This window comes from Schistocerca gregaria, chromosome 11 (genome assembly GCF_023897955.1).
Source record: "Schistocerca gregaria isolate iqSchGreg1 chromosome 11, iqSchGreg1.2, whole genome shotgun sequence".
NCBI classification, from domain to species: domain Eukaryota; kingdom Metazoa; phylum Arthropoda; class Insecta; order Orthoptera; family Acrididae; genus Schistocerca; species Schistocerca gregaria.
The window spans coordinates 22,884,048-22,911,868 of NC_064930.1; the positions used below are offsets into that span (position 1 = coordinate 22,884,048).

The 27,821-nt window shown below is 41.4% G+C and overlaps 1 protein-coding gene across 5 annotated transcripts in view; it reads left to right on the forward strand.

The window, feature by feature from the left end:
* Positions 1 to 4,687: 4,687 nt before the first annotated feature.
* Positions 4,688 to 27,821, forward strand: part of LOC126295433 (protein brambleberry-like) — a 200,612-nt gene continuing 177,478 nt past the window's right edge. Inside the window, exons 1-3 of one of the 5 annotated variants that reach the window (XM_049987920.1) lie at positions 4,706 to 4,823; positions 5,487 to 5,570; positions 12,883 to 13,155. In XM_049987920.1, coding sequence (XP_049843877.1) covers positions 12,892 to 13,155 — 264 coding nt within the window. In that variant the 5' untranslated portion in view covers positions 4,706 to 4,823; positions 5,487 to 5,570; positions 12,883 to 12,891. Of the gene's footprint in view, positions 5,405 to 5,486; positions 5,571 to 12,882; positions 13,156 to 27,821 lie in introns of all 5 variants that reach the window. The other 4 variants (XM_049987921.1, XM_049987917.1, XM_049987919.1 and 1 more) reach the window with 4 other exon arrangements.

Consider the following 27,821-nt stretch of genomic DNA (forward strand, 5'->3'; position numbering starts at 1 on the left):
AACGCCTGACAACATGCGTCAGCGAATTGTCAATGCATGTGCGAACATTACAGAAGGCGAACTAGTCGATGTTGAGAGGAATGTCGTTACACGTATTGCCAAATGCATTGAGGTTGACAGACATCATTTTGAGCATTTATTGCATTAATGTGGTATTTACAGGTAATCAAGCTGTAACAGCATGCGTTCTCAGAAATGATAAGTTCACAAAGGTACATGTATCACATTGGAAGAACCGAAATAAAATGTTCTAACGTACCTATGTTCTGTATTTTAATTTAAAAAACCTACCTGTTACCAACTGTTCATCTAAATATTATGAGCGATAAGTTTGTATTACAGCGCCACCTATCACAAAGCAAAAAAAGTGGCCCAACTAAAACATTCATATTTCTTTACATACTACACAAATATGTAATAAAAAATGAGTGTTCCTATTTAAAAAAAAGCGCAGTTGATATCCATTTGGCCTATGGAAGCGCCATCTAGGGGGCCAACTATAGCGCCATCTGGTTTCCCCCTACAAGCAGGACAAGTTTCGTTCTTTTTTTTAAGTTTTTTCGTTTGACGCTTATTTTGTGAGATATTTGGCCCGGTCACGGTCAATGGACCACCCTGTATTGTCAGTTGTTTGCATTCTGTGGTTTGTCAGTAGGGTGAATGGAAAGAGACCATTCAAATTTGCTCAGAGGGGTTTTTGCTTTGTATTTGTGAGAATATGTGGGATTAGATTGATCGCAGAGGGGTAGGGGCTGAAGTTTAGGACAGTGTTAGTATAGGTGTTTGGCTTTGCAGTGGGGGCTTGTAAGTGGTGGAAATGCTGAGTGTTGTTTTCAGGCTTTCTTGTGATTGGTGGGGAAGGCGAATGTTCAGCTTTGGTTTATTGGGAGAATTTTGGGAAAGTGTGGTTCATCTGCAAGGAGGCACTAGTGCGACCTATAGGTGAGTACTGCTCAACAGTCTGGGATCCATACCAGATCAGGTTAAAGGAAGACATCGAATCAGTTAAGAGGCAACCTACTAGATCTGTGACTGGTAGGCTCAAACAACGCGCGATTCTTATGGAGATGCTTCAGGAGTTCAAATGGGAATCCATGAATAGAAGTGACCTTCTTCCCGAAGAACGCTGTTGAGAAAATTTAGAAAACCATCGTATGAAGCTGACTGGAGAACGATTCTACATGCATTTTGTGTAAGGACCACGAAGATAATGCATTAGAAATTAAGGCCCACCTGGAGTCTTATAGACAGTTGTTTTTCCCTCGTTCTACTTGCCAGTGAAACAGGAAAGGAAATGATTAAAGGTGGTACAGGGTACCCTCCGCCAAACACCGAACAGTGGCTCGTGAAGTATGTATGTACCAGATGATCAAAAAGTCAGTATAAATTTGGAAACTGAATAAATAACGGAATAAGGTAGATAGAGAGGTACAAATTGACACACATACTTGAAATGACATGGGGTTTTATTAGAACCAAAAAAATACAAAAGTTCAAAAACTGTTCGACAGCAATAATTAGCGTAACAAAGTAAGACAAAGCAAAGATGATGTTCTTTACAGGAAAATACTCAATATGTCCCCCATCAATCCTCAACAATACCTGTAGTCGAGGAATAATGTTGTGAACAGCATTGCAAAGCATGTCCGGAGTTATGGTGAGATATTGGCGTCGGATGTTGTCTTTCAGCATCCCTAGAGATGTCGATCGATCACGATATACTTGCGACTTCAGGTAACCCCAAAGCCAATAATCGCACGGACTGAGGTCTGGGGACCTAAGAGACCAAGCATGACGGAAGTGGCGGCTGAGTACACGATTATCACCAAACGACGCGCGCAAGAGATCTTTCATGCGTCTAGAAATACTTTGGTTTTTTTTTTTTTTTTTGCTCTAATAAAACTCCCTTGTCATTCCAAGCTTGTGTGCCAATTTTTACCTCTCTATCTACATTATTCCGTGGTTTATTAAGTTTTCAAATTTATACTGACCTTTTGATCACCTGGTAGATGTAGACTGCATTCTGCGTTTTCATTAATGTTTTGTTAACAACTCTTTGTGCCACATGTTACGTTTCTTCTTCTTTTTCGTTTTCTTCACATCACAGTCGCATTGCATCGCCATCGCCTGTGCTTGTAAGAAACACTAATAAATGAGCAATAACTGAGTCACATTGCAAACTTATCCACTACACTTTGAGGCAAACGTATCTGACGTAACAACAGTTGAACTGGCGCATTACTCTATTCATTACGATCATCAGTTTCTTACTGAAAAGATTAACCTGTCTTACGGATCCTGAATTCTTTCAGCACATAGGGTTTCCACATCTAGCTAGGATGTCGTTGGGACACTGTGAGTTGAGGGTATGAAAATGAAAAAAAAATTTATTTGATATGATTACTTTTTATTTAGAACGCAATTACATTGAACTTGTTGCGGCAGAAGTAGATGACAGCGCCAAATTTTTCGGGAGATTTCACTTTTTTCGAAAAGTTTTTTTTCCCCTTTTATCCATGTCAGCTTGTAGTTAAACTGGAGCTGTAAGATTGATTCCAAAGTTCCTGGCAGACGGTTTCTATCATCTGTCTACTGAGCCGACACCAGCGAAAATACTCTTTCCACAGGGGTGTTGTGTGCGGAAATAGAAAACAAGTACTTGCATGATTTTAGCGATTGGTATTTTCATCCAGGATTTTCGGTTTCCTTAAGAACGTAAATGCATATACTTTCCAAGAAGTGTTTAGACTCTCTTTGTTTTGAGTCCCACTTAGTTTCGAAAAAGCTCTTCAGCTACATATATTCCTGGAAACAATTGTTGCCTGAAATTTTCACACCATTTTTTGTCAGGTATATAATAGTGTTTTCAATCGACACTTAATCTGAGGTTTCAGATAGCGTCATCCAGTCAAATAGTAATGCACTAACAGACGGCGTTACTAGATTAGATTAGATTAGATTAGATTAATACTTGTTCCATAGATCATGAATACGACACTTCGTAATGATGTGGAACGTGTCAGGTTAATAAAAGATGTCTGTACAAGAAATTACATTACACAAAATATTGCATGACACTAATGATTAAGTTTTTTTTTTTTTTTTTTTTTTTTTTTTTTTTTTTTTTTTTTTAATACTTACTTTATATCTATTCAGCCAATGAGTAGAAGGAGTTGTCATCTAGAAATTCTTTTAATTTATTTTTAAATGTTAGTTGGCTATCTGTCAGGCTTTTGATGCTGTTTGGTAGGTGCCCAAAGACTTTTGTGGCAGCATAATTTACCCCTTTCTGTGCCAAAGTCAGATTTAACCCTGCATAGTGAAGATCATCCTTTCTCCTGGTGTTATAGGTATGCACTCTGCTATTACTTTTGAATTGGGTTGGATTATTATCAACAAATTTCATAAGGGAATATATATACTGTGAGGTTACTGTGAGGATCCCTAGATCCTTAAATAGATGTCTGCAGGATGACCGTGGGTGGGCTCCAGCAATTATTCTGATTACACGTTTTTGTGCAATGAATACTTTTCTACTCAACGATGAATTACCCCAGAATATGATGCCATACGAAAGCAGTGAATGAAAGTAGGCATAGTAAGCTAATTTACTGAGATTCTTATCACCAAAATTTGCAATAACCCTAATAGCATACGTAGCTGAACTCAGACGTTTCAGCAGACCATCAATGTGTTGCTTCCAGTTTAACCTCTCATCAATGGACACACCTAAAAATTTTGAAAATTCTACCTTAGCTACAGACTTCTGTTCAAATTCTATATTTATTACTGGAGTTGTGCCATTTACTGTACGGAACTGTATATACTGTGTTTTATCAAAATTTAAAGAGAGTCCGTTTGCTGAGAACCACTTAATAATTTTGTGAAAAACATCATTTACAATTACATCACTTAGTTCTTGGTTTTTGGATGTTATTACTATACTTGTATCATCAGCAAAAAGAACTAACTTTGCATCTTCATCAATGTGGAATGGTAAGTCATTAATGTATATCAAGAACAGTAAAGGACCTAAGACCGAACCCTGTGGGACCCCGTGCTTGATAGCACCCCAGTTTGAGTAATCAGCTGTTTTAACATTACACGAACCACTTATTTTAACTTTCTGCATTCTTCCAGTTAAGTATGAATTAAACTACAGTACTCGAGCCAAGCTCGTAACAGTATTTTGCAAAATCGTGACAAAATTGGATCTTGTCGGTTCCGATACATCGGGACGGATGGCAAACCTATCAGCACCGGCTTTTATGAAGAATTTTCACGGCAATATTAATTACAGCGCACACAGAGCCATTGAAACAATAATTTTCCCCCACTTTATGCGTGGATGAAACGGAAAGAAGACCTAACAACTAATACCGTGAGACGTGCCCTCTTCCATGTACTTCACAGTGGTTCGCAGAGTATAAATATAGATGTAGATATTTTATGTGGTATTGTACTGCATGTAACGTAAGGAATAGTTACATTTGCTGATTTAAATTAGCCCTGCACAAAGGTAAATGGTGTAACTTCCACAATACACAAAAATTAGATGCTCCTATTAATATATGTTATATATAGTTTCTAAGCCGACTGAGCCAAAGGCATACAATTTTCGAATATTCTGCTTAAGTTACCACATCCACATTCCGCATTTAAAAATTCGCGCGCCCCGCCGTACTCTATCGGCGAAATACCAAACGAGTAAACAGTTGAAAGGGCACGGAGAACGGCGAGTTCAAACTTGCTGAGAAAGCACCGGTTGATATTTTCGCTTTACAGCTGTTTGTGGTTATCTTGTTAACGTGATTTATGTTTAGGTAGGTGATTATTTACCAGTAAGTGTCAAAACAGTACGTGTCATAGTGCTGTAGTCGCTGCAGACGTCCTATAAGTTTGTCGGTTGTGCAACACGTATCACCAAAAATAGATTGCGTTTCTTATTTTTAAAATTGCCGATTGCCCGCGCGTTCGTAAGTGAGAGTGTTTTCAAGGTGATGTGCAACTAGAATTTCTATAAATAAGGAAGAATTATGGGTACTTGTTTAATACACAATGTACTCTACATGCTGTGAACGTGAGCTGTTTACGTTAAAACATTGGTCAAAACCATGAAGGTATGACGAAGTTAGCGTGAAACAGTGAGCGTTGATTTGAAAATTTATTGCTACTTAACTCGTCGCAAAAGTAAGCAGTGGTCACTATACCATAAGATTTAATGCGGAATTGAGGTGAAAGAAACTGAAGTGATATTCAAATTTTCGTTGTAGAGTTAAAAGATTTTCTTTTTCTCTGCTATTTGATTTTATTGTCGTTCCTTCAGCACTAACGTTTGTCACGCGTGTTTGAATATATTTGAAAATTATTGATTATAAATTTTGAACTTCATTTTGTGTAGTAGGTAAAGTAAAGAAACGTGTTTATATGACTTATTAACAAGTCATTGACCGAAAGTGGAAAGTAGAAAGTTTTCAAATTTACAGTCTGCGTCTGAACCAACAATCAACATCATTTAGTTTGGTGTTACCAGAACTGTGGACAGTGTGCTTAAAATAATTGCAACAAAAGTAAGTCTCCGGTTGTTTGTTTTTCGTATGTTTGCTAGGCTACACTACACTGTGTCTCTGTAAATTAGATGTTATGAATACTAAAGCTATTCAAATATTGATAAATAATTCAAACATTTAACTAGCATTTAATTCTGTAAAATGATGATTCTTACTCACCTATCCTGGAAAATATATGTATATTGTTGTGCCATTTAGTTCCAACCATACTTCTTTCGTTCTTCAAGAATGTTATTTCATTTCCTCCTGTGTCCACTCTCTACAGTTTATGATATTTTCTTGTTTTGAAAACCTGCCCTAATTCTTTTCCTCCTTTAATAAGTGTTCTGTTTATTTTTGTGTCTATGTTGACTTCCACATGTTTGATCTCTCTTCAAAGCACCAACACTTTAACTATCCTTTAATTATCCTCTCGGCCATGTGATTTTGGATTTGTAATTGTTTAGTAAGTCAAAGATTTGTTTTTATTCTGTTATTATTCATACTGCGTGTCCACAGAATTTTAATCTCCTTTTTCTCATTAAATCCATTTTCAACTTTCAGATATAGTTTTGTGTTAGATCTTAATCTGTATTATGATTCACTGCTTCTTTTGGGTTTGTGTTTCCTTGGGATTCTTTTTTTATGTTCTCTAATGTTTCAGTCCATCCCTTTGTAGTCGGTTTAAAGAATTTCCACTGCATATATAATATTTCTGGTCTGACTACTGCTTCAGTTTCTTGTTCCAGTATAAAGATTTTTTTTTTAATGTGTATTTCTTGTTATTTGAAAGGCCCTTTCCATTTTATGAGCACATTAGTGTTTATTGCTGTTTTTCCTCTGTGCTGTTTAATGTTGGCTCTCCTAGATATTTATAACAGTCTGCTTTAGAAGTAGTGTTACGTGTTTTTTCAAATGTCATTTGTAATTCTACTTTTGCTGCTCTACAGTGTAGTTCCGTGATTTATTTTTGCGAACTTTCAAATCAGTCGGTAATTGATGTCATGTCATGTGCAAATTGCTGACAGTCTAAAGTTGGCTTTCTTCCTAGTTGTACACCTTCAGTACATGGCTGTCCTCCATTCTCTAACCAGTTTATCTGATGTACAGCTAAAAGTAAATGGCAGCAAGCCACTTGGTTTCATTTCAAAATTTTCTATCAGTTCTGCCATAAATTCTATGTTTTATCTTATAATAATAATATAGAAAGGATAGAAATTGCTACTGACCACATAGAGGAGGCATTGAGTCGCATGCAGCACAATGGGAAAGATAGGGACTACTAGTTGTGCCTGTCTGACTCAACAGCTCCTGTATGCACCGATTAGTGGTATATCCTTTCTATATTGTTGTTATTCCATTGTTTGTCTTCCAATTTTCTGTTTATTAAAATTGCTTTTGGTGCCACATATTTCAAGCTTTTCATTTTTCTAACTTGTAAGATGGGTTTTAAATTTATAGCTTCATCTACACATGCTCTGCTCTTCCTGGATCTTCCTTGATACTCCCCTAACTGTGGCTCAAGTATTGTTTCAGCTATGCTTAAAAGTGCCTTCGCCAGGGGATCTTGCGCACAGTCGAGCCACATTACTGTAACCACTTGTAGAAAGCCTGAATAACCAACTTTTGCTGTGCAGCCCACTGTGAGATGTGCACAAAGAGTGTCAGTGAGCTTCTGGAAGGTACCAACACGGATGTGGAGTCACACCAACTCCAGTGCTGTGGCGTGTTACTCTAGGTATGTCAGTTGAGCATCCACGGTGAAAACAGCCCGATTGAGGTGCCCCCACAGATTCTAAATTGGCTCTAAATCCGAGGTGGTCAGGGGAGTACGGTAAACTCATACTCTCATCCTGGTGCTCTTTGAAACATGCATTTTCACTGCAAGCTATGTGACATGTGTTGTCCTGCAGGTACGTGCTATCAAGCCAAGGGAAAACAAACTGCATGTAGGGGTGAACATGGTTCACAAGAATAGATGCATACTTTTGCTTGATGCATTGTACCTTCCAGAACAACGAGATCACTTAGGGAATGCACCCTGGCATGGACCCTGCTGATGATTGTTGCAGGGTTTGCTTTGACATTTCATTTCATATGTGCCAACGGCCTTATGTCAGAGCATAACATGTGATTCATCTGAAAAGGTCACCTCTTGCTGCTCAGTGAACCCCAGTTGTGGTGTTGGCCTAGTCTTCATCACCATTCAGTAGCAGTCATCACAGGTCTACGAACCAGGCACCTGCTTGTGGAGGCCCGTATGCTGTGATGTTCACTGAACGGTCGACGAGTAGACGTTGTCGGTAACCCCTCGGTTCATCTGGGCGGTCATTTACTCGAGAGTTGCGCGTCTATTTGCTGTACACATCTCTACGGCTGTTGTTTACCCCTGTCATTTACAGTCTGTGGTGTACTACAGTTGCCCTGGTGCTGTTTTAGATAACACCATTTTGTCACTTACAGTGTACTTTAATTACGGTGACATGCAAACAGTTTACAAACTTGTCTGTTTGTCCATCTATTCAGAGATGGTTGCAGGACTCGGCTGTTCGATTCAGGATATCAAATCAAATACCTTTCGGCCGAGTCAGCAGATGACGATCGAAATGATCGCTATAGCGAGCAGAAATCTACAGATACCAGTATTCGAATGCTGGCCCCTGTTCTGATCAGAACCGAGGTGGAACCTTCCTACACGCCGATCAGGGGCCTGAAAATGGCGTTAGTAAATTGGCGAAACAGGTAGCTGATTAAAATATGTTTGGGAACTAGATGTCTCAAAGGTGTTTGATTCAACATCCTGTTTACAAACTTAGCTGTTTCAGAAATGCTTTCACCCATGGCCCAAAAGTCAGTGATTGTGCCCTTTTGGACATCAGGTAAATTACTCTGTTTCTGTATTGTGACAATGTCTGCACTGTTTTGTGCATCCTCCCGTCTCTACCCGTCCGGCTTGTTTTATACACCCTCTACTGCTGGTATTGCCACCTGCCATCTGAGAGTGGTTGTTGCAGGCTGATGTCGAACTTAGGCGCTGGTCACATTAAAGTAAGTCAGTGGCAAGAGGGATGTTCCTCTCTGATTGTTGGGATCTGCCTTTTGTGTTGGGTATGTATTATTGCAGCTGCTCCTCTAGTTGGGAGGATGTTTGTTTCCCAAGTTTCTTGAATTAATTTTGTTTGGCACGTTATCATATTGTTAGGAGAGTTCTTTCATAATTCTACACTGTATGTCTTCAGATGATGGTGACTTAGTCTGGTTCACTCGATGTTGTATTGTCAAAACTGAAATTTGCATGTGGTTTGTTGGAACTACATTATTGTTTGAAATATATTGTAAGCGTTTTTCAATTTTCAATGTTGTTTGTGCAGTTTTGAACATTTTTGGCAACCTTACAAGGTTGGTGTATATTTCCTTAAACTGGTTTTGAATGCTGTGTGGAAACCCCTAATGTCAATTTGTTTAAACTCTAGTTCTATTGACGTCTACTGATACTTGAGATTTGCAGAATTCTTTGTGGAGTGATTACCTTTCAGATGTTGTAGTCTGACTCTCTTAAGACTTTTTGATGTTGCTTTCCTGGCTTTTATAATTAACCCCCTAGAGGATGTAGAGGAATGTTTGATAAACACTGTGGGCTTTGACATGCAACAATTACCATAAACAACATAGGAACCGTAATGTGATATTATTGACTTTTTTTCCCCCTCCAAATGGGCTGAGCTACAGATCAGTCTGTCAGCACAACCAGGTTTCTGTAGTGCCAAATTTGTTGGGTCAGCAAACATGCGAGCAGACTGTTGCTTTCCAACCTCACCTGTACCTCAGGCTAAGCTACAGTTAATGTGTCACCACAACCAGTTCTTTTTTGTTTTTGTGTCCATTGACTTTACCAACTAACAACAAAATTGTGAATGTATACACGGAAGTGTGACGTAATAGCAGCCATTAACACTAGTGTATGTCAGTGGCCCAAGCCGATGACTCGTATCGAATTATCTTCTTGTCCCCCCTTTGATTCTTGTCATTTGTATTTGCTTTCGTATATTACATGCTCCTAACCTTTTCGGGGTTTGTTCGTCACTTTTATCGTGCCACCAAAGGTATCTGCGTTTCTTTTTGAGGAGGATGGTACTTCCTGGTGCTTGTATTCTTCTGTCTTTCAGGAGCTGTTCTGACTTTTTGAACAAATTTTTTTTTCCATCTAAGAGTGTTTCAAAATTGCTGCCCTTTGCTATCTTGTGTGTTTCAAACTACCCGGGTTGGTAGTGGCTCTTGTTTCTAATTATGGGTTTAATTCTTAACACAATTATGTAGATACAGTCATTGGACTTTAAACTAGTGATTTTAGTAATAATGTTGTGCATTTCCATTTCAGAGTGTTTTGTTATAAACCATAATTTATTCATTATAAATTGTTTTCCAGGTATTACGTGACTCTTGAGACGTTTATGTTAAGAAAATGCAGCTCAGTTTCTAGTTATCATAGTCACAGGTCACCAAATATCTTCTCTAACACTAAATCAGGAATACTATTGTAATATTGTACCAATGGTTAATCTACTTGGGCCTTTGTTATCTGAAGTGAAAGCTTATGAGGATGCATGTCTGGAGCACAGTGTTGTGTAGAAGATGATTGTGGATGGTAGGAAACTTGGGAAATAAGAAAATTGATGTGTGTGAAGTGGGTATACAAGGCAGCTGAAAATTAAGAATGGTTGTAAGGTAAGAAACTAGGGTCTCTGCAAAGGCAGTGAGGGCAGGAAAGTGAGAAAAACACTGACTAAATGAAACGGGCTGGTATGATGTGTGGTAATGCATCACAAAATAAGTCCTGTGGTAGTAGAGGAAGCTGTAGAGAACAAAAACCAAGGTAGACAGATGTTGGAATACAGTAAAACTCCAATTATCTTGATGTCTTGGGACCAGACCCCATCTGCGATATTGGATAAATCATGAAAGAGGTCATTTCTCCCTCTCCCTCTTTTTTAGTTATATTTGTGTTTACATACTTCTGTAATATTAATTTAATGACTACAAAGCAATGTTGATTGGATTTTGGGCAGTGCGGTACTTACATACGGTGTCATTTCTTGAACATATACTGAACATATCGATCAGAGTCAGTTATTTTGCTGTCTTCAGTTGTTTTTGTGCTTGACGGTGAGAAGCTGTATGTGGTCATACTCAGGATGCCGCTCCATACGTGTCAGCACAGTGTCAAGCCACACAAATCCCTCACCAGCTGACATTCTCCATCTGGTTCAGTGACAATATTATCCTCCTGACCATAAGTTTCTTTTCTCACATCGCAACTGAGAATTTGGAATCCAGGGTCTAAATAATCACAAGAAAGCCACTCGCCTGTGTATTCTCTGCACTGCAATCAGATGTTAAGGAGTTTTCAAAAGGATCTTTTTTATGTCCTCCAGTGATATTTTATCCTCTGCTGCTTCTATTTCTTCCTCTTCCTTTACACACTTCTTCTTTCCTCCTTGTCCGTCTGTACCTCATCTTTGGTTGAAATGTCTTTAAATTTATTCCAAGCTCTTTTTCATGTGGTTGTCTTCACCAGATTTCGTGCTTCTTCCGTTGTGTGAGAGCAGTCTTTTAAATTCAGTTTTTGCCGATCAGCTCCCTCAACTGTTGTATTTTGTAGTGCCGCTTCATAGTTTCGATAACTGATCAGTCTGTTGGCTGCCGACAAACTCATTAAGTTTGGCGGCAGAATGAGTTTTTCGAAATACCTTTCTTCTCTACTGAGAAGGCTCTCTTTGGGGTAAGTGGGTGAATTAGACAGAATTAACATCCCCTTACTGTTTTTATTTCCTGTGGCTTTATGGATTTTTTATTTTAGGTATGCAAATTGAAATATACTATTTGCAAAAGAAAGCAGCAGTTATCCAGGCCTTTCATTCATTTTTGTAAAAGATGGAAGTTTTTGTAACATTTTTGAAAGCCTGAGGTTTCAAGATTTTCTTCTTGACAAAAGGGATATTTTGTGGTATCCCATAGAGTTAACGTAGTTGAGTGTGAAACACGATCTTTACAAATTTTATGGCTAAGAGTATTTTACAAGCTAAAGTTATTTCAGGCAAAGCATTCCAAATAAGACCTGTCTCATCTATGTCACATTAACATTGATTGTCATAAGATTCTGCTTCGATTTTCAATTTTTCAACAACGTTTTCTGCGGTTCTTGGGTCTGTTGATAGTTTTTCACCAATTAAATTCAGCTCACAAATATTATGCCCTGTCTTTAAATTCCGCGGCCATCCATTTCTTGGTTTAAAAGAAGACTAACTATCGATTTTCTAGGCTACAAGTTTTGCTTGATGAAAACTGCTTGAATATGGCCTTTTCAAACTCTTTGTTTTCTGCTGTTTTCCTTGCTTGTCTCGATGAACTCCCATCTACATTCTCGAGGACAGATATGAAGTTTAAAATTGAGGTCTTTTATGTCTGAAATTGTTGTTCCCACATGAATCACCTTAGTTAACTGCTTATCACTCGTGCCTTTGTGTAACTGTTTAATGACTTTTATTTAGGCTGCCGACGATAAGACAGTGTGTTTCCTATTAGAAGACATATCCTGCACAATAAACTACAACACAATTTAAAAAAAAAGAGAAAAACAAAAGACGCAAAACAAAATAAAAGATACAGAAAATGAACGTGTGGTAACAAATCATTGTATATGTTAAGACACAACACAGGCTTATGTATGCTGCATTGAATGACAGGCACCACAGACACAATAATGTGTGTGCTGTGTCTATTGTTCACTGGAAGATTTTGTCTTATAATACATTCACTGCTTATTTTTTTAGAATGCTAAAGTAACATATAGTGTACTGTATACTGTAATAACTAATGGACAAAACAAACAGATTAAGTCATAGAGTACAAATTTTTTTCTCCTCAAAGTGATCCAAATAGTTGGAGTTTGGATAATTGGCGTTGTACTGTTCTGTTCTACAGTTTTATCCACCATAGATTCTCCAATTAGCCACATGAAAATGTGTGTGGAACCTACGACAGAACAGCATCACATGAGGCTGGATTAGATACGGGGATTACAATGGTGAATGTTGTCTTGAAGGCAGGAAGGATGAAAGATTCTAGTTTTTAAAGCCTCACTGAGAGACCTAGTGCTGTAATCCATCTTGAATATTCTACCCTGTAGCAAGTTTGCACTGTTGTGAAACTTCTTAACAGATAAGAGGTATCCAGGAAGCGTTGGGGTCTGTGCCTTGCCCCGTAATGTGATTTGACATGTCGGGCAGTACCACCTGGCTTGCTGCTACTGTCACAGCTGTGGCGCATGTTGCAGGGCTCTGGGATGTCCTCCAGGCTCCTCTTCCTGCTGTGGCTGACGTTGGCAGCCCCAGAATGTGGTGGCGTGTCCATCTTGGGGTGGCTACTCCCGTCCTGGGCCGGGGGAGGCGGTGAGGCTGATGGAAACGGTCCTGCCCGGCTGGCCTCGGCATCGGGAGTCGACGTGCCTGAGGTCCACTTCGAGACGAAGAGTGTCGAGGACAAGTTCATCGACGCCGTGCAGCGCTACGAGGGGCGCGTCTCTGACCTGGACGCGTGTCAGCACAAGGTGTGTGAGGGCTGATGGCCTCGTCAATACTGTCTGTGCGAGTGTGACAGAGGGACGCACGACAGTTGAGTGAAAGTTATGTACCGGGGTTCCCTGTGCTCACTGTTGACACTGAGTCGGTGTAAATCACGTGCTCCACAACACTTTTTGGTAATTTGTTTACTGTCTAATGGAACATTTCCGAATTTTCACCTTTGTGTTTTAGATGTTTGTAAAAATAGGGGCACTACAGGTGGATCGGGTGTTAGCTATGATGATTTCGTGCCGAGTAGCAGCTTTCTTTCTAACTTGCTAGATTAAATTTAGCTGTCAGTGGCGATTCACTCTGGCTTCACACAGCTCATGGTAAGTTCCTATGGCCAGGTGACCTGTCTAGTACAGCAGTAATTGTGCTTAAGCGCCACTGTGTGGAACTATGATTAAAATTCAGAGAGCATTGTTAGGTAACCACATATTGACCCCAAATTCCAGTATAATGTAAACAATCTAAGAACTACTTTCCAGGAAGGTTGTCAGCAGAGATGATTTGATTGACAAACATCGTCATAATCCAGCCAATTTTCCCAAAATATTTCTAAATTATGTACACAAACCTTCCTTGTGAATTAGTTTATCCATTAGTGAAACCCATATCAAAATCCCTGTAATAGTTCCTGTGCTTAGCCTTCACATACAGACAGAAAAGTTTTTTCGGGGGGGGGGGGTGGGGGGGGATCCACTTTAATTTGTAATTTATTGATTTCGGCCAAGCTTCACTGCTTTCTGGAGTTCACTTTAGTGTTTTTCCCACCAGATGCCGCCTTCACTTTAGCCAACCAGATGTTAGCTCCGATTGTTGCCACGAGATATCACTCTGTACACAAATTAAACATGGAGCGGGAAGCAGATAACAAAACATATTTTACAGACTCATCGTTACTACCCTCTCCAGTCACAGTAATGTGACCACCTGTCAAAAACCTGAATAACAAGTTTTTGTAATGCAGACCTCTGCAGGATGTGCACACTCGGGGACTCGGTATTCATTTTCTGGGTATGGGCTAGGAGGGCCCAGGGTTCCTAAGCAAGACACTGATAAGTGCCGCCAGTTCTTTGTTGCTGTAAGTTCTGGGCAGGCTTAAGTGGCCACCGACAGACGCGATGGTGGAATGTTGTGTGTCACAGGGAACGGGAATCTTGGCTTTACGGGCTGGATTGCAAGGATAGTTAAAGCCTTTATTTTTTTTTAAAAAAAAAAAAAAAAGAAAACCCTCAGTCTCAAGGTATAATACATGCTGATGAGATGCGTGGCTGTTGAGGTTGAACAGTCATTAGTGGGCAACCTCTGGGAAACCTGCCACACCTCAGTTGTTTAAGGGTTACATGGGGATGCGGGCTCTCTCTCTGGGTGGACTTTTATTTCAGTAGCTGCTTGTGGGACCGAGATGGATAATTTGAAATTTTCTCTTCCTCCTCCTAGTGGAAAGGGTGGGCTACTGGAAGGTACTGACACACGATCAAACATGAGGGCTCGGGCACCCAATCCTCCAGCAAATACTAACAGAACGCTTGCTGCTTGTCAGAATGGGTATTTATAATAGTTGGGCAGAAAGAGGGCAGCTTCGATAAAGTTTCACCGTTCTACATTCAAAAAAGATTTAGAGGGCATAGCTTTAACCGTAAAACCTGTCAAGTGCTTGTAAAATGGAATGCTGTTGCTCAAAATGTCGATAATTCCAAACAAGTGAAGAACCTACAGAAAACTCAATGCTTCAGGGAGTATGCAATTGCAATTGAACGGCACAATACCTTGAACTACAAGATGTTGTGACACGAAGGTTTCTAGTTGACATTCCCCAAGAAGAACTGAAAGCTGAATGGTCCTCGGAAGGCATTGTTGACATGCAAAATGTCACGAGAAGTGTGGGTGGTGATCTTTTCAAATTTGACTTTTTTATACTTTTGTTTAACAGCAGCAAACTTCTAGAGCATGTCAAGGCAGGTTTCCTTTGCCTAAGTGTGCAGCCTTATTTCCCCAACCCAATGTACTATTTTAAGTGTCATCATTTTGGGCACACTGCTGTTTGTTATAAGGCAGAAGCCAAGTGTGGCAAATACGGTAAAGCTGCCCGTGACGGAGTTTGTTGTTCATTTCCTCCAAATTTGTCAGCTGCTCTGGGGATTGTCCTGCCTATCAGGAGGGAGGGACTGCAGTGTCTTCCTTGAAGAATGCAAGATCGAGGAGATAAAAACAACAAAGTGCATCTTGTATGGCATAGCCAAAAAGATCTTAGAGTTCACGTAGCCACCCACATTCGCTGCCTCCTTTGCCTCCATTCGCAAACAGCCATTCCTGAAAAATGATGTGACTACACAAACAGAGGTTGCTAGTATCAGCACTAGTACATGCGTTCCTGAATGCACGTGTGCTGCTGCAGGCACTTCAAAGCCTGCCCCTTCTCACAGAACTTCAGAAAAGATCCTTGTTGCTGGCATGGAACTCCCTGCCACTTCAAAGATCCAGTCTTGTCCGCTGTCCGGCACAGCCACTGTCACTTCCAGGGTTGTGGCCGCGGAGCCTCCTCAGACAGAAAAATTGAAGTTTAAGGTAAAGAATAAACCACTGGCGGAGACAGGAAGTACACGTTCCAATTTAGACGTCGTCCTCTCTGATGTCTTCCTCGAATCTTCAGAGACGATTTATCTTGATGTCAAAAGAAACAAATATGCCTTGAAAGGAATCTGTGACCACTGTAGGCAGTGCCACAAGTTCCTCCAAAAATCATAACACAACACACAGACACAAATGTCACCCTAACAAATGAAAAATTTTGAGGTTTAAAACTTTGAAACCCACCGTGGAGATAAACAGCGACTGGTAACAGTAAACTTGTTGTTTCATTTAATGTCAATAACAGTCGTGGTAAAGCCTAACCTAAAATGTTCGCATTTAAAGTTAGTTGTAATGTATTATGCAGAAATAGGCAAGTAGACTTTCATTGTTAGCAGAATTGTTGACGGGCACTGGAAACAGTCGCAGATATGAAACATCTGGAAGTTTGTGTCCAGACTGATTTAACATCTGATAGTCACATAATCTGATTGCATGAAAGGTAGCTACCAAGAAGTGTTTTTGTCATGTAGAATTGCCACCTTTTTTTCTGCTGTTAGGCCTGATTATGTGCTCGTTTTCCCATTAGTGCAGAGTTTGGAATGTAAATAGCTGAACCCCATGATGAGAGTAAGGCGAAGATGACTGCTTGAAGCTCCTGTGGTTGAGTTCAGCAGTGTGATATCGAAACTCGTATCTGAGGGCAGTGGGCAGATCCCATTTGTGACACTCTCTGTTCCCTGACGCTGGTGTACTCGAGTTGTATAATGATGATATGTGGTTTGTTGGCAACAGGTGGATATTTAGGACTGGTTATTGATGGGCGATGTGCTACACCCTGAATAAAAAACTTGTGAAGAACAGGCTTCAGTGATGGAGGACAGAATTGCCACCTTCGTAACAACATGCCTCTGACACATTAAAGCTCTGATATTGGTCAATTTTCTGGAATATTTTAAGTACCCATGTCGACATTTAAGTGGCTTAATCATATACTTGGCTTGTTTTTAAGCTGACTTTGATCTCTTTTTCAAGATACAATTGTATCGAAATTGCTATACAAATAAAATTTGAAACTTTCCAGGATTTTAGTGGTTTTTTTGGTAACTTTATGTATGAAACAATAATAGTTCATTCCTTTCGTTTCTGTATTTTAAAAATACATGGGTAACTGACTCACAGTGTTTATGCAGCTTGTGCATTAATACGGTTTTTATCTGCTCACACGAGCTAAAAAATTCCAACTGTTCGCTACATCTGCACAAAACGTGGCATGTCTTTTCAATTCACCCCACAAAACTCTTCCTTACAACAACTTGCTGTGAAGTGAGGAAGGACAGAGAGGTCGTACTTGTAGCTAAGGGATCTAATTACTTAAAACAGTGGCAACAGCAGAATTTAAATTGACATGTACGTATTGTTTAAATGAAGTTAACAATTGTGTGGAAATATTGTAAATAACTTCATAATATTTACAGTTATGTCTTTATTCATATTAAATTTAAGCAGCAGCTAGCAAAAAATGTTTACGTATAAATAGTTTTGTATGGGGTTATTGTCTTACGAATGCAATGACAGAAATGACCAGTATTGGGGAGTTCATAAAGTGCATTAGGCTTAATTACATCAGTGTGTAGACAGCCAGGTGTGACGAGGCTCTGCACGTACCCAAAGAATACAGTATGAGACAAAACAAGTGACAGCTCAACACACCTGGTGTTAGAGACAGAACTGTGATTGGCTGGCCCTACAAATTAACTCTCTGAGAAGTCAGTCACAAAGTTATTTTAATGCAAGTATAGGCAAAAAAGTGCGTTCAAATTTATCCATTAGCCATGAACTACTTTTCTTTCCAACAGCAAGTTCTTCATCTGAAATAATCCCCCGTGCAGTATTAGGGGCTAGAATAGAGTTGCGGCCCTCCCTTGCCTGTCGTAAGAGGCGACTAATAGGACTGTTTTTATTTGGTTACGGTTTTACATTGGTATTTTAACTATACGTCAGACTTCTGAAGATTTTGACCTTTTTTATGCTTCTTCCCCTCACCTTTTTCGGCTTTTTAAGTTCTGGTCACCATTTTGTGTTTGACCTCCACTTTCCAAGTTTTAAAGTAGTGCGGTCCGTTTGGAGAAGGACGCCTCAGAGTGGTGCGTTAATTCTCAGTGAGTGCTGTCGTCTTTTACACCGACAAATCTAAGTGCATTTGCTTCTGCACCCGAAATCCAGCACAGTAGCCAGTCCTTCGTGCTGGAGTTGTCACGTAGCCTCTAGGTCACGGGGATGGCACGGCAGACTTCTGGGCTGTAACCTCCCCGTGGCAGCCGAGGAGCAGGTCCCTGCTCACGTCAGGGTACTGGCAGTCGGGGCAACGGCTGCTGTTCCAGGTGGCGTTTGCCTCCGCGGGGTGGCGCCCACGAGAGAGCCTCCAGATGGGGGCAGATCGTCCGCCGTGAAACAGATTGAACTTAACGGTGAACGTGCCAGCATGGCCATCTCAGCAGTCAGGAACAGTGGTCTTAATGCACAGGTTTACAATCCTACGATATTTTCGTGACTGTGCCTCCAGGTGGAGAGCCAGGTAAGGAGAAATGAAAGTGGACAATTTGTTAAGTTCTCGGTTTGTCTCCCAACTGACAGTGGAACTTTCGCTACGACGAAGCCATTGTTATGCGCTGAAAGTATTGAAGATCAATTTGGGGAGGTTGCAGCAGTAGAAAAGACGAGAAATGGATCTTCGCTGATCAAAGTGTCACAGGCCGACTGATCACGGGCACCTCAGGCCTGTGTAAAGATAGGAGATATACAGTCACCTTTCTCCTCATAGCAAGCTCAGTAGAATTCGAGGTCTTATCTTCCGTCAGAGTCAGAGTCTACAAACTGATGAGTAGCTGCATACTAATCTGGCATGGTGTGGAGTTCGTTTTGTTCGCCACATCTGGAAGGGACCCAAAGATAATAGAGTGGACATAAGGAGCTTTTATCCTGGCCTGTGATGGTAACATTTTGCCTGAGGTGGTTAAGGTCATGGTTGAAAGGTGTTATTTCAGGCCTTTTTTTCCTCCTCTGATGAGATGTTTCAAGTACCAGATGTTGGGACACCCGTTGTCCCGCTGTTCTAATGTGTCTGTCTGTCTGTCTGGCGTGCGGATAGGCATCCCTTGAGGACAACTTTGACTAACCCCATCGGTGTGTCAACTGCCCGAAACAGGACCCTCCTCGTTACCACAAAGTTTAGTGTTTAAGTAGAGGGAAGAAAATTCGAGGGTATAAAACACTTGACCGTCTGTCTTATCGAGAGGCAAAGAACAAGTTTGAAAGGGTTCATCCGACTTATACGGTCTCCAGTTTTGCGACTGTTGTCACAGTCCTCACCTCACGCAAAGACGAGGTTTTGCACGAAACTTCGTGGCCGTCGTAGCATTCCAGAGCCTGCCTCACGGTTTGGAGAGGGGATGTCAGCTTCCGTGCCCCCGACCTCTGTAGCACAGGTGGTTCCCACGCCATCGGTGCGGCCAGAGACGCCTAGTCGTCCTTTGGTGTCGTGAGTGTTGAGGGCACCTCTCGAGGTGGCTCCCTCTCGAGACAAGGACCTGCAGCCACAGTCTGCAGGCTGAAGAAAAGTACTGTTCTCTTCACTCCCACAAGATAAAATGGGAAATCTTCACAGGAATTGAAGACTCACAAGGATTAAAAGGATAAGCAGGAAGATAAACTACTTTCTGGGGCTTCGGATGCGATGTAATCCTCCTTTCGACACATCGAAATTAAACACATAACCGCTTTGTAGTTGCCGTACATTTCTTTATTACAAACACAGACGCAGATCTTTCAGAATTTTCACTAATTAGAACAATGTTCGTAAAACCAGCATTAATTAAATTTACTGACATAACTGAATGCTTTATGACTTGGATAGGAACTGTCTTTCACATAACCCATGCTTCCATGATCTGATTTTAAGCAATTGTAACAAATTAAAGGTATTATCAGATTAATGCACTCGAGTAAGCTACTCTATAGTATTACTGACAGGTATGAGGTTCACATACATTTACTGGCCAAAATTTAATAATAGCATATTAAATAGTCTTGACATGGACCAGATTTCAATTTTTACCCTGAAAATTAGTGATGGGCGCCAGAAGAGCGAAAGGCTCTACCAGAAACAGGAGATTCACAGATGAGAAGGTAGTGCAATTACACTCAACTTTGAGCTTCAATTAAGCTTCCGGAAAACCACAACCCTCTACCTGAAAGATGGAGTTGCAGGACATTAACAACGTGACCATAGACACCGATCCAGGTCCTTAAATTTCCCTCTTTCACTGTTATGCCCCAATAGGAGTCTGCTCGCGTCGACCACTGCCAGTTATCTGAAACATAAACACATCAGCGGCAGACAACATTCTGGTGCATCAGATAGACAAACATATCTGCCCAACTGGTTATAATAAATCTTTGATGATACAGTGCACCAATGAAGCACAGCAGGACTAACCTATGGCTTTTAAAATTTGAGTACCCAATTCTCTAGAACAAGAAATAAAATAATAACATAGGAAGAGGAAATAGTAAAATTATTTTGGCCCACTCATGAACAGCAGGCACAGACTTACATATTATTTGGCATGACCTCTAGCTATGCATTAAACACGGTTTCATGTCTATTTGTTGTGCATAGCTAGCACTCACTTAAATACCATAAACATAACAGGCATCCAGACCAAGTATGATGACAAATAACTGAAACAACCAAGATAGTTTTCAGTACGCTCATGTGTTCAATTAACATGAACACAACCCACCAAAGAACAGTTCGATGCCTCCAGTTCATTCACCTTGAGTAACATATAACAGATGCAAAGGAAATCTGTCCTCCAAATCTCTAGGAATTCCCGGTCGCCATCGGCAGTGGATCTGCATTCAAACGGCGAAACACGCCACAACAGCTGCCCCCGCTCTTTTGTCGTACCGACTCGGCCACACACAAGCGTCACACTTCACTGCCCCTCACACAGTTGGTACTCGAAGACAAGCCTCTGCAGAGTCCGTGCGTGGCAGTTAAATAGCCATCCGCCAAAGATCCGAAGAAAATAGACTCACAACGATAGGAACCGATGGAGACTGGCACCAGCAGTGCACCGGCTTGGATGTTGTGCTCCCCGCCCCTGCAAAGGCCGAACCTACGCACACTGACAGTGGATCTTACAATCAGGATGGGCTGCACGCTGGCAGTGAAGTAATCACACTCATCTTCTCCATTTGCCGCTTTCTCACACCTTACTCAAGCACTTCTTCAGTGGAACTGTAATGGTTGCTATCGCCATCTGACCAAACTGTTATTTAAATGGCTGTACTCTGTAATTGGCTTAGCACTATAGAAAATACAGTTTACAGCAACATACCTCCCTGCTCTGAAAAACTACAAACGCTGCTGTACCAGTCACGTTAATGCCGAGAGAGTGTCTGGTGGGGCCTGTACCCTCGTATGCTCCGTTATTTTCACTGAGCAGGTGCTCCTTACCATTGCACTAGAGGCCTTGGCCTTTAGTGCGTAGCTGCCAGTTCAGATGACAACATGTAATGTTTATCCAGCCCAAATGGACCTTTCCATTACCATGAGCTGTTACAGTCAGTGGAACAGCTACCTGCCACTTTCCTCTTATTGGGGACTTAAATGCCCATAATCCTCTGTGGGATGGCGACAGTGTCTCATAGAGGCCTAGTGCTGGAACCCTTCCTCACAGAATTGGATGTCTGCCTGCTTATCACTGGAGTTGCAACACATTTCAGTGCGGCCCACGGAACGTACTAAAGTATTGATGTCTCAGTTTGCAGCGTCTCTCTCTCTCTCTCTCTCTCTCTCTCTCTCTCTCTCTCTCTCTCTCTCTCTCTCCACTTACAAACATCTGGAATATGCTTCACGTTGGTTGCTTCGGAAAACTGAGTACCATGCTTTCTTCACTAGAGCCTCTTTTGCAACCAATTGTGCAGCGGATATCAACAAAGTGGTATAGGATACTGTTATTAAAGCTGCAGCAGCAACGATCCCCGACTCCTCGGCTCATCCCGTCAACCGCTGGTGCCAGGGTGGTCTGAAGATATAGCCACAGCTATCAGTGAATGCTGCAAGGTGCTTAAACGGCACTAGTGCCATCCCTCTATAGATAATTTAATAGTATACAAGAGACACCTGGTGAAAGTGCGGTCTTCCATAAAGAAAAGGAAGCAGGAGTGTTGGGAGCAACATGTACCCCATCTGTGCGATCCCATCCTCCATCGTCCAAAGTTTGGACTAAACACCGCTGCATCTGTGACCATCCACCACTCGTGGCAGTTCCTGGCAACCTGTTCGGTGGTAACATATGCACTGTTCCTATGGTACTTGCTGACTTTTTTGAGGCACACTTCACTGAAGTGTCCGCTTGCAGTAATTATCATCTTCACCTTACCGAATGCCGTCCACTACCCGTCCGTGCACACGGCTCCCTATCATAAACACCCTTTTTATTGAATGGGAGCTTCACAGTGCTATGGCAGTGTGTCGAGATATGGCCCCTGGACCCTACAAGATCCTCAATCAAATGCTCAAACATGTTTGTGGTGATAGCATGAACCATATCCTCAGACTTTTTAATCGCATTTCGAGGGAAAGAGAATTTCCCTCTCAGTGACAGGAAGGTACCATCGTTCCTATCCTAAAACCAGAAAGGAACCACAAATTTTAACTAACTGCTGGCTGATCCCTATGATGAATAGGCTGTGTACGCTATTCAAACTAATGGTGTATAGCCATCTTTGGGCATACTACTCCAAAGTGACTTTTGGGCTTTCCGGCCCACCACATATCACCTGGTTCGTATGGAATTTGGAATGTGCAATGCTTTACACATTGCTGTGTTTTTAGACTTGCAGAAGGCATACGATATAACCTGGCGACATCATGTCCCCTCTACATTATACGAATTGTGTTTCCGTGGCAATTTAACCACTTTTATCCAGAATTTCCTAAGTCTCTGACATTTTTAGGTCTCGATAGGTTCAACTCTTACAAGCAATACGTACAGGAAACTGGAGTACGTCAGGGATCGGGCCTTAGCCTAATGCTGTTCGTTATTGCCATCGATGGCATTGTAAATGCAGTGCCCCCCACAGTCTCTGTCACTGTACATGGATGATATTTGCCAGTACTATGCCTCTGCATCACGGAGCACTGCTGATCGCCAACTTCAAGCTTTGTCTGGAGAGTACATGACTGGGCTTTGAATCGTGGCTGTCAGTTACCTCCTGCAAAATCACGAGTTGTACAGTTTAGCTGACTCAGGATGTGCACCTGTACCTAAGAATTTATCTTAATGACCAGTTACTTGACGTCGTTGAAGCTTTTCAATTCTTAGCTATTTTGTTTGACAACAAGCTAACTTGACTGCCACGTGGCCGCCAGCTCGAGGCAACTTGACTGAAGAAGCTGAATGATCTCCGTTTTCTCAGTAACTCCTCGTGGCCTGGGACTGCACAGTTCTCCTGAGCTTTTACAGAACACTGTTTCTGTCTCGCTTGGACTATGAATGTATTGCCTGTGTGTCAGCAACACTGTCCATACTGAGCTTGCTGGACCCTGTTCAGCACAGTGGTGTGCAGTTGGCAACAGAGGCCTTCCATACGAGCCTTTTGACCGTTTCCCTGACAGAAGCGTGCCCCACTGGTGCAGGTTAGACAACAGCAGCTTCTGGCGAATTACACAGTCACAATTGGGCAGCTGCCTACTCACACGTCACTCACCTCTGTTCCACAATCAACAGTTCCGACTGTGCACCACCCAAAACTGGGTAGACCAGCTGGGATCTGACTCGATTCTCTGCTGAAGGACCTCCAACAGCCTATGTTAGTCTGTATTCCAAGGGCTCCCCCTCGACACCACCTGTGGTCTCTACCCTGTCCTGTGGTACAAATGGATCTCTTTTGAGGATCCAAGAAGAATACATTTCCTATCCTTCTCAAATACCTGTTTTATTTGATCCTCTACAATTATTCTAATCCAGTATGCAGCTACTCAGACAGATTGAAGGTCACCGACAGGGTCTGTTACACTTTCGCACGTGCGAGGGGACACTCTGCTGAGTGCCGTGCAATGTATACACTGCAGAGTTGGTTGCCATGTGTCAGACTGTGGTACATCAAATCCCTTGCTACGGCGAACATTCTGATCTTTAGCGAATCTCTGAGTTGCTTAAAAGACATATCCCTGTGCTTCCCTAAAAACCTTTTTGTCGTCAACGTCCAGGACCTACTGTTTGACCTCTGCAGCTCTGGAAAGACGGTGACATACATATGAACACTGAGCCACATAGGCATTCCAGGAAATGAACTTGTTGACCGTCTAGCTAAAGACACAACTACAAGAGATCAACTTGACATTGGAATACCGTGCCCAAAATTACCAAGTCCGACACAATGTTGTGAGGCTTTGCGAATTGGAATGGCAGACTACTATGACCCAAAATACAAGGTGTGATTCAGAAGTTTCAAGCCTGATTCATTTCCGAGTAGTGGAGTGCACACAGACTGGTTCCACCGGGTGGGGGAAGTAGTTGGGGGTCTTGGGGAACGAACTGATGCTGCGACAGTTGCCTCCGGAACCCTGGAGAGTGTGTATCGCTTGCAGCGTGAGTACGTGTCATTGACGTTGGTTGAAAAGTGGTAGAGGTGAAAATGGACCAGCATTATGCGATTAAGTTTTGTGTGTGACTGAACAAAACCGCCACAGAGATTCTCGGCATGCTTCAAGAGGCCTTTAAGGAAAAGACATGTCCCGTGCAATGGTTTTCACATGGCACAAATGTTTCAAGGATTGCCGCAGGAATGTTGAAGACGACGACCACTCTGGGAGACCATCATCAAGCCGAAAGGATCAAAATGTGGAGAGAGTGCGGGAACTTTTAAACAATGACTGCTGTCTTAGTACTAGATTAATTTGCCAGTGAACTGGGACTCAGTCAGAGTGTGGTAGTTTTGTTCGACGGATCAGAAGAAACGGCGTATGACTGTTTGCCAGGAAATGCTCTAACGGTTGAATGTTGATCCAAATCTTCTGGTGAAAGTGGTTACTGGTGATGAGACCTGGGTCTGCAAGTACAATCCCGAGTTGAAGAGTCAAAGCTCAGAATGGCACACTGCTATCCTCACCAAAGTCCAAGAAAGCTCGCATAAGCAAGTCGTGTGTGAAGTGCATGCTGCTTTGTTCTTTTTTTCTTCTTTTTTTATGGTAAAGGAGTGATTCACAAGGAGTTCGTTGCTTGTGGACAGCGTGATACCTGAGGCCTTCCAGAAGGACTACGAACAGTGGAAGATGCGCTGGCAGCACTTTGTTGATGCTGAAGGATCATATTTTGAAGAATTTTAGTCCACTGTACTTAAATATCCAATAAATTTCTAGTTCGAAGTTAAGTCTTGAAACTTTTGAACAACACCCTGTAAATTAAGGGTAATCAAGAGGTCAACTGAGATACGGCATACATCTTTCCAAATCTTTCAGAAAGATGCCATTGTATTGTGCCAATTATGCATTGGCCTTGTGAGATTCACACACAAGTTCCTTCTGCGTCGGGAGGATCCTCCTAACTGCAGCTGCGGTAGTCCACTGACGACAGTGCATATTCTTGTTGAGTGCGCCCTGCTGACTGATCTGTGGGATGCTCTTGAGCTTGCCTACCTCACTACGCAGATACTTGTGGATGACAAGACAGCCACTGCCAAAGTGTTGAATTTTCTGAGAGAAAGTGGAGTTTATACTACATAATACTCCCCAACTTTCAATGTTGGGGGGGGGGGGGGGGAGGGGAGAGGCCCCCTCCCCCTCCAATGTGACCACAGTACTTTCTTCCCACCTCGCCTTGGTTGTGCCTTTAGATCCTCTTGTGCGCGATGTTGCCTGCGTTCTCTCAATTTTGTTTGTTTTCTTTTCGCGATGCAACTACTGTTATCCGTTTTTTAAACTCTTTCGCTTGCTTATATAGTCGGAGCAGCCAGCTCCCCACTTTATTTTGCTTTTTTACCTGTTTCTCTTACGAAATGGAGGGACTGATGACCCTGTAGTTTAGTCCTTTAAGGTGGGACATAGGAGAAAATGGACATGTTTACATAATCTAACACAGTTTTTGGTGTTTGAAAGATAATGGAACCAAGTTTTGCACATGACTTAATTATGTTATGGGCTACATTCTGCAATTTTTTCAATTTTTCTTCTCAAATAATTTGATCATGACATTGTTGAAAATTTTCACAACACATGCTATCACACAAGGAACATTTTCACAAAAATTACTTTACTTACAACTTTCATTTTGTGATAGGTAATATTTAGAAATCAGGTAAGCAAACGTGTGGAAATGATTTTATGGTTCAGAGGAAAATGTTCCTTATACACTGAAAAATGGAAGTTTCAGGAAATGCACATAAAAGATTTTATAAGGATTTACACCATAAACTTAATTTTGACCATAACCATACAGTTGTCTTCGTGCTCTTTGTGTACCTGTTTCTTTTTTGTCTGATGTTTCTGGCGTGCCCTTTTGGCTGTACCCTTCACTGTCAGTTCATAATGTGCAGTATCTATCTTCTTCAATAACTTCTCGGTGAAACAACTTGCTAAATATCCTAGTCCAGTAAGGGTCCTTATTCTTCCAATGTTACTGTCATTAAACACCAGACATGCATTGTATGTGGCAATTTTAACAACAGCAGATGAGCTAAATGTTGTTTTTGGGCATATCTCCCAAATGAGACTGCTGAAGCTCTCATTCAAGTTCTGTGTTCCAACAAAAATTTCTTCAACAAATCTGGATGAGCTGGAAACTGGGATGTTGGCTTTATGGTGTTTGACTGTTTCAGGAAAACTGTGTTTATGTGAATAGGTTTTGCCTGCTTATATTTGCTTCATGATATATCACACAATTCATGTACTGGCTTCTCATCAATTGACAACTTGTGAAAAAATATTGCCCACACTGCCTGCTGCCTTGCCATCAAATCTCCAGTGTTTTGCCTTTTTGCTTTGCCAGAATATATTTGCAAATTGTGGATCTGTTTGTCAATCAGGTGCCACCCAGTGGCTTTCCATCTTTGAGTTTTACACTTTTTTGTTCTCATTTCAGTTTCAGAAGTCTCCCGCCCATCCTCTTCTGAATGTGCACCACACATAGTAGCTTTTCAGTGTTGCATCCATTTCCATATGGCTTGCTTTCTACCACAGATTTGAAAGCGCTAGAATCTCCATCACCAAGATATCTCACAAATCTAACTCATTTTACTCCAATCAAATATTAATTTCATTCCTGCTGGTTCCATGCCACCACTAGAACCATCATAATTCTTGCTGAAAATCGTTTTGTGTTTTATTTGCCATTGTCTCTCTTCTTCCTTATTGTCTAACGCCTTCCTCTGTGCACAACTAGAGCAATAGTTAGACATCATCTGCAAATCCAAAACTTTTCCTGTGTCAACACTTATAGCTGATGAAACACCATGTAGGGAGGTGTGGCCCCTTTTCATTCAAGTGCTTTCACATGAAACACACAGATCTGTAGAAGGCAAAGGGTCAGTTACATCTGTCTGAATGTCTTTGTTAAATAAAACTGCCTCTTTCACTGCTGCTGACAAACTGGTACTGCATTCTATTTCCAAGGCATTCAGAAGATGATTGTTTAGTGTTGAGTACGAGGCAGACGGAGGTGGAATATTCATTATTGCACAAAACAAATTTATACCTTCCCTTCCAACACCAACACACCTCATCCCATAGCAGAATCTTGTGTTGGCTTCATACACCCAATTCTTAGCAGTTGATGTTTTGAATCGAATTTAAATTTGACAACTGTCACAAAACAAGTGCATATTACATACAATACCTATTGTGTCATTGCTGTCATATAATCTTAAAGATTTACTGCCACAGTTACCACATGCACACAAATTTATAATAATAGAAAACATAATTTCTAAATCAATTGCCCTAAAACCACTGTTCACTTTGTCTTTAGTGGACTGAAACTCTACATGAGTTCCAAGTTTCTTCTGC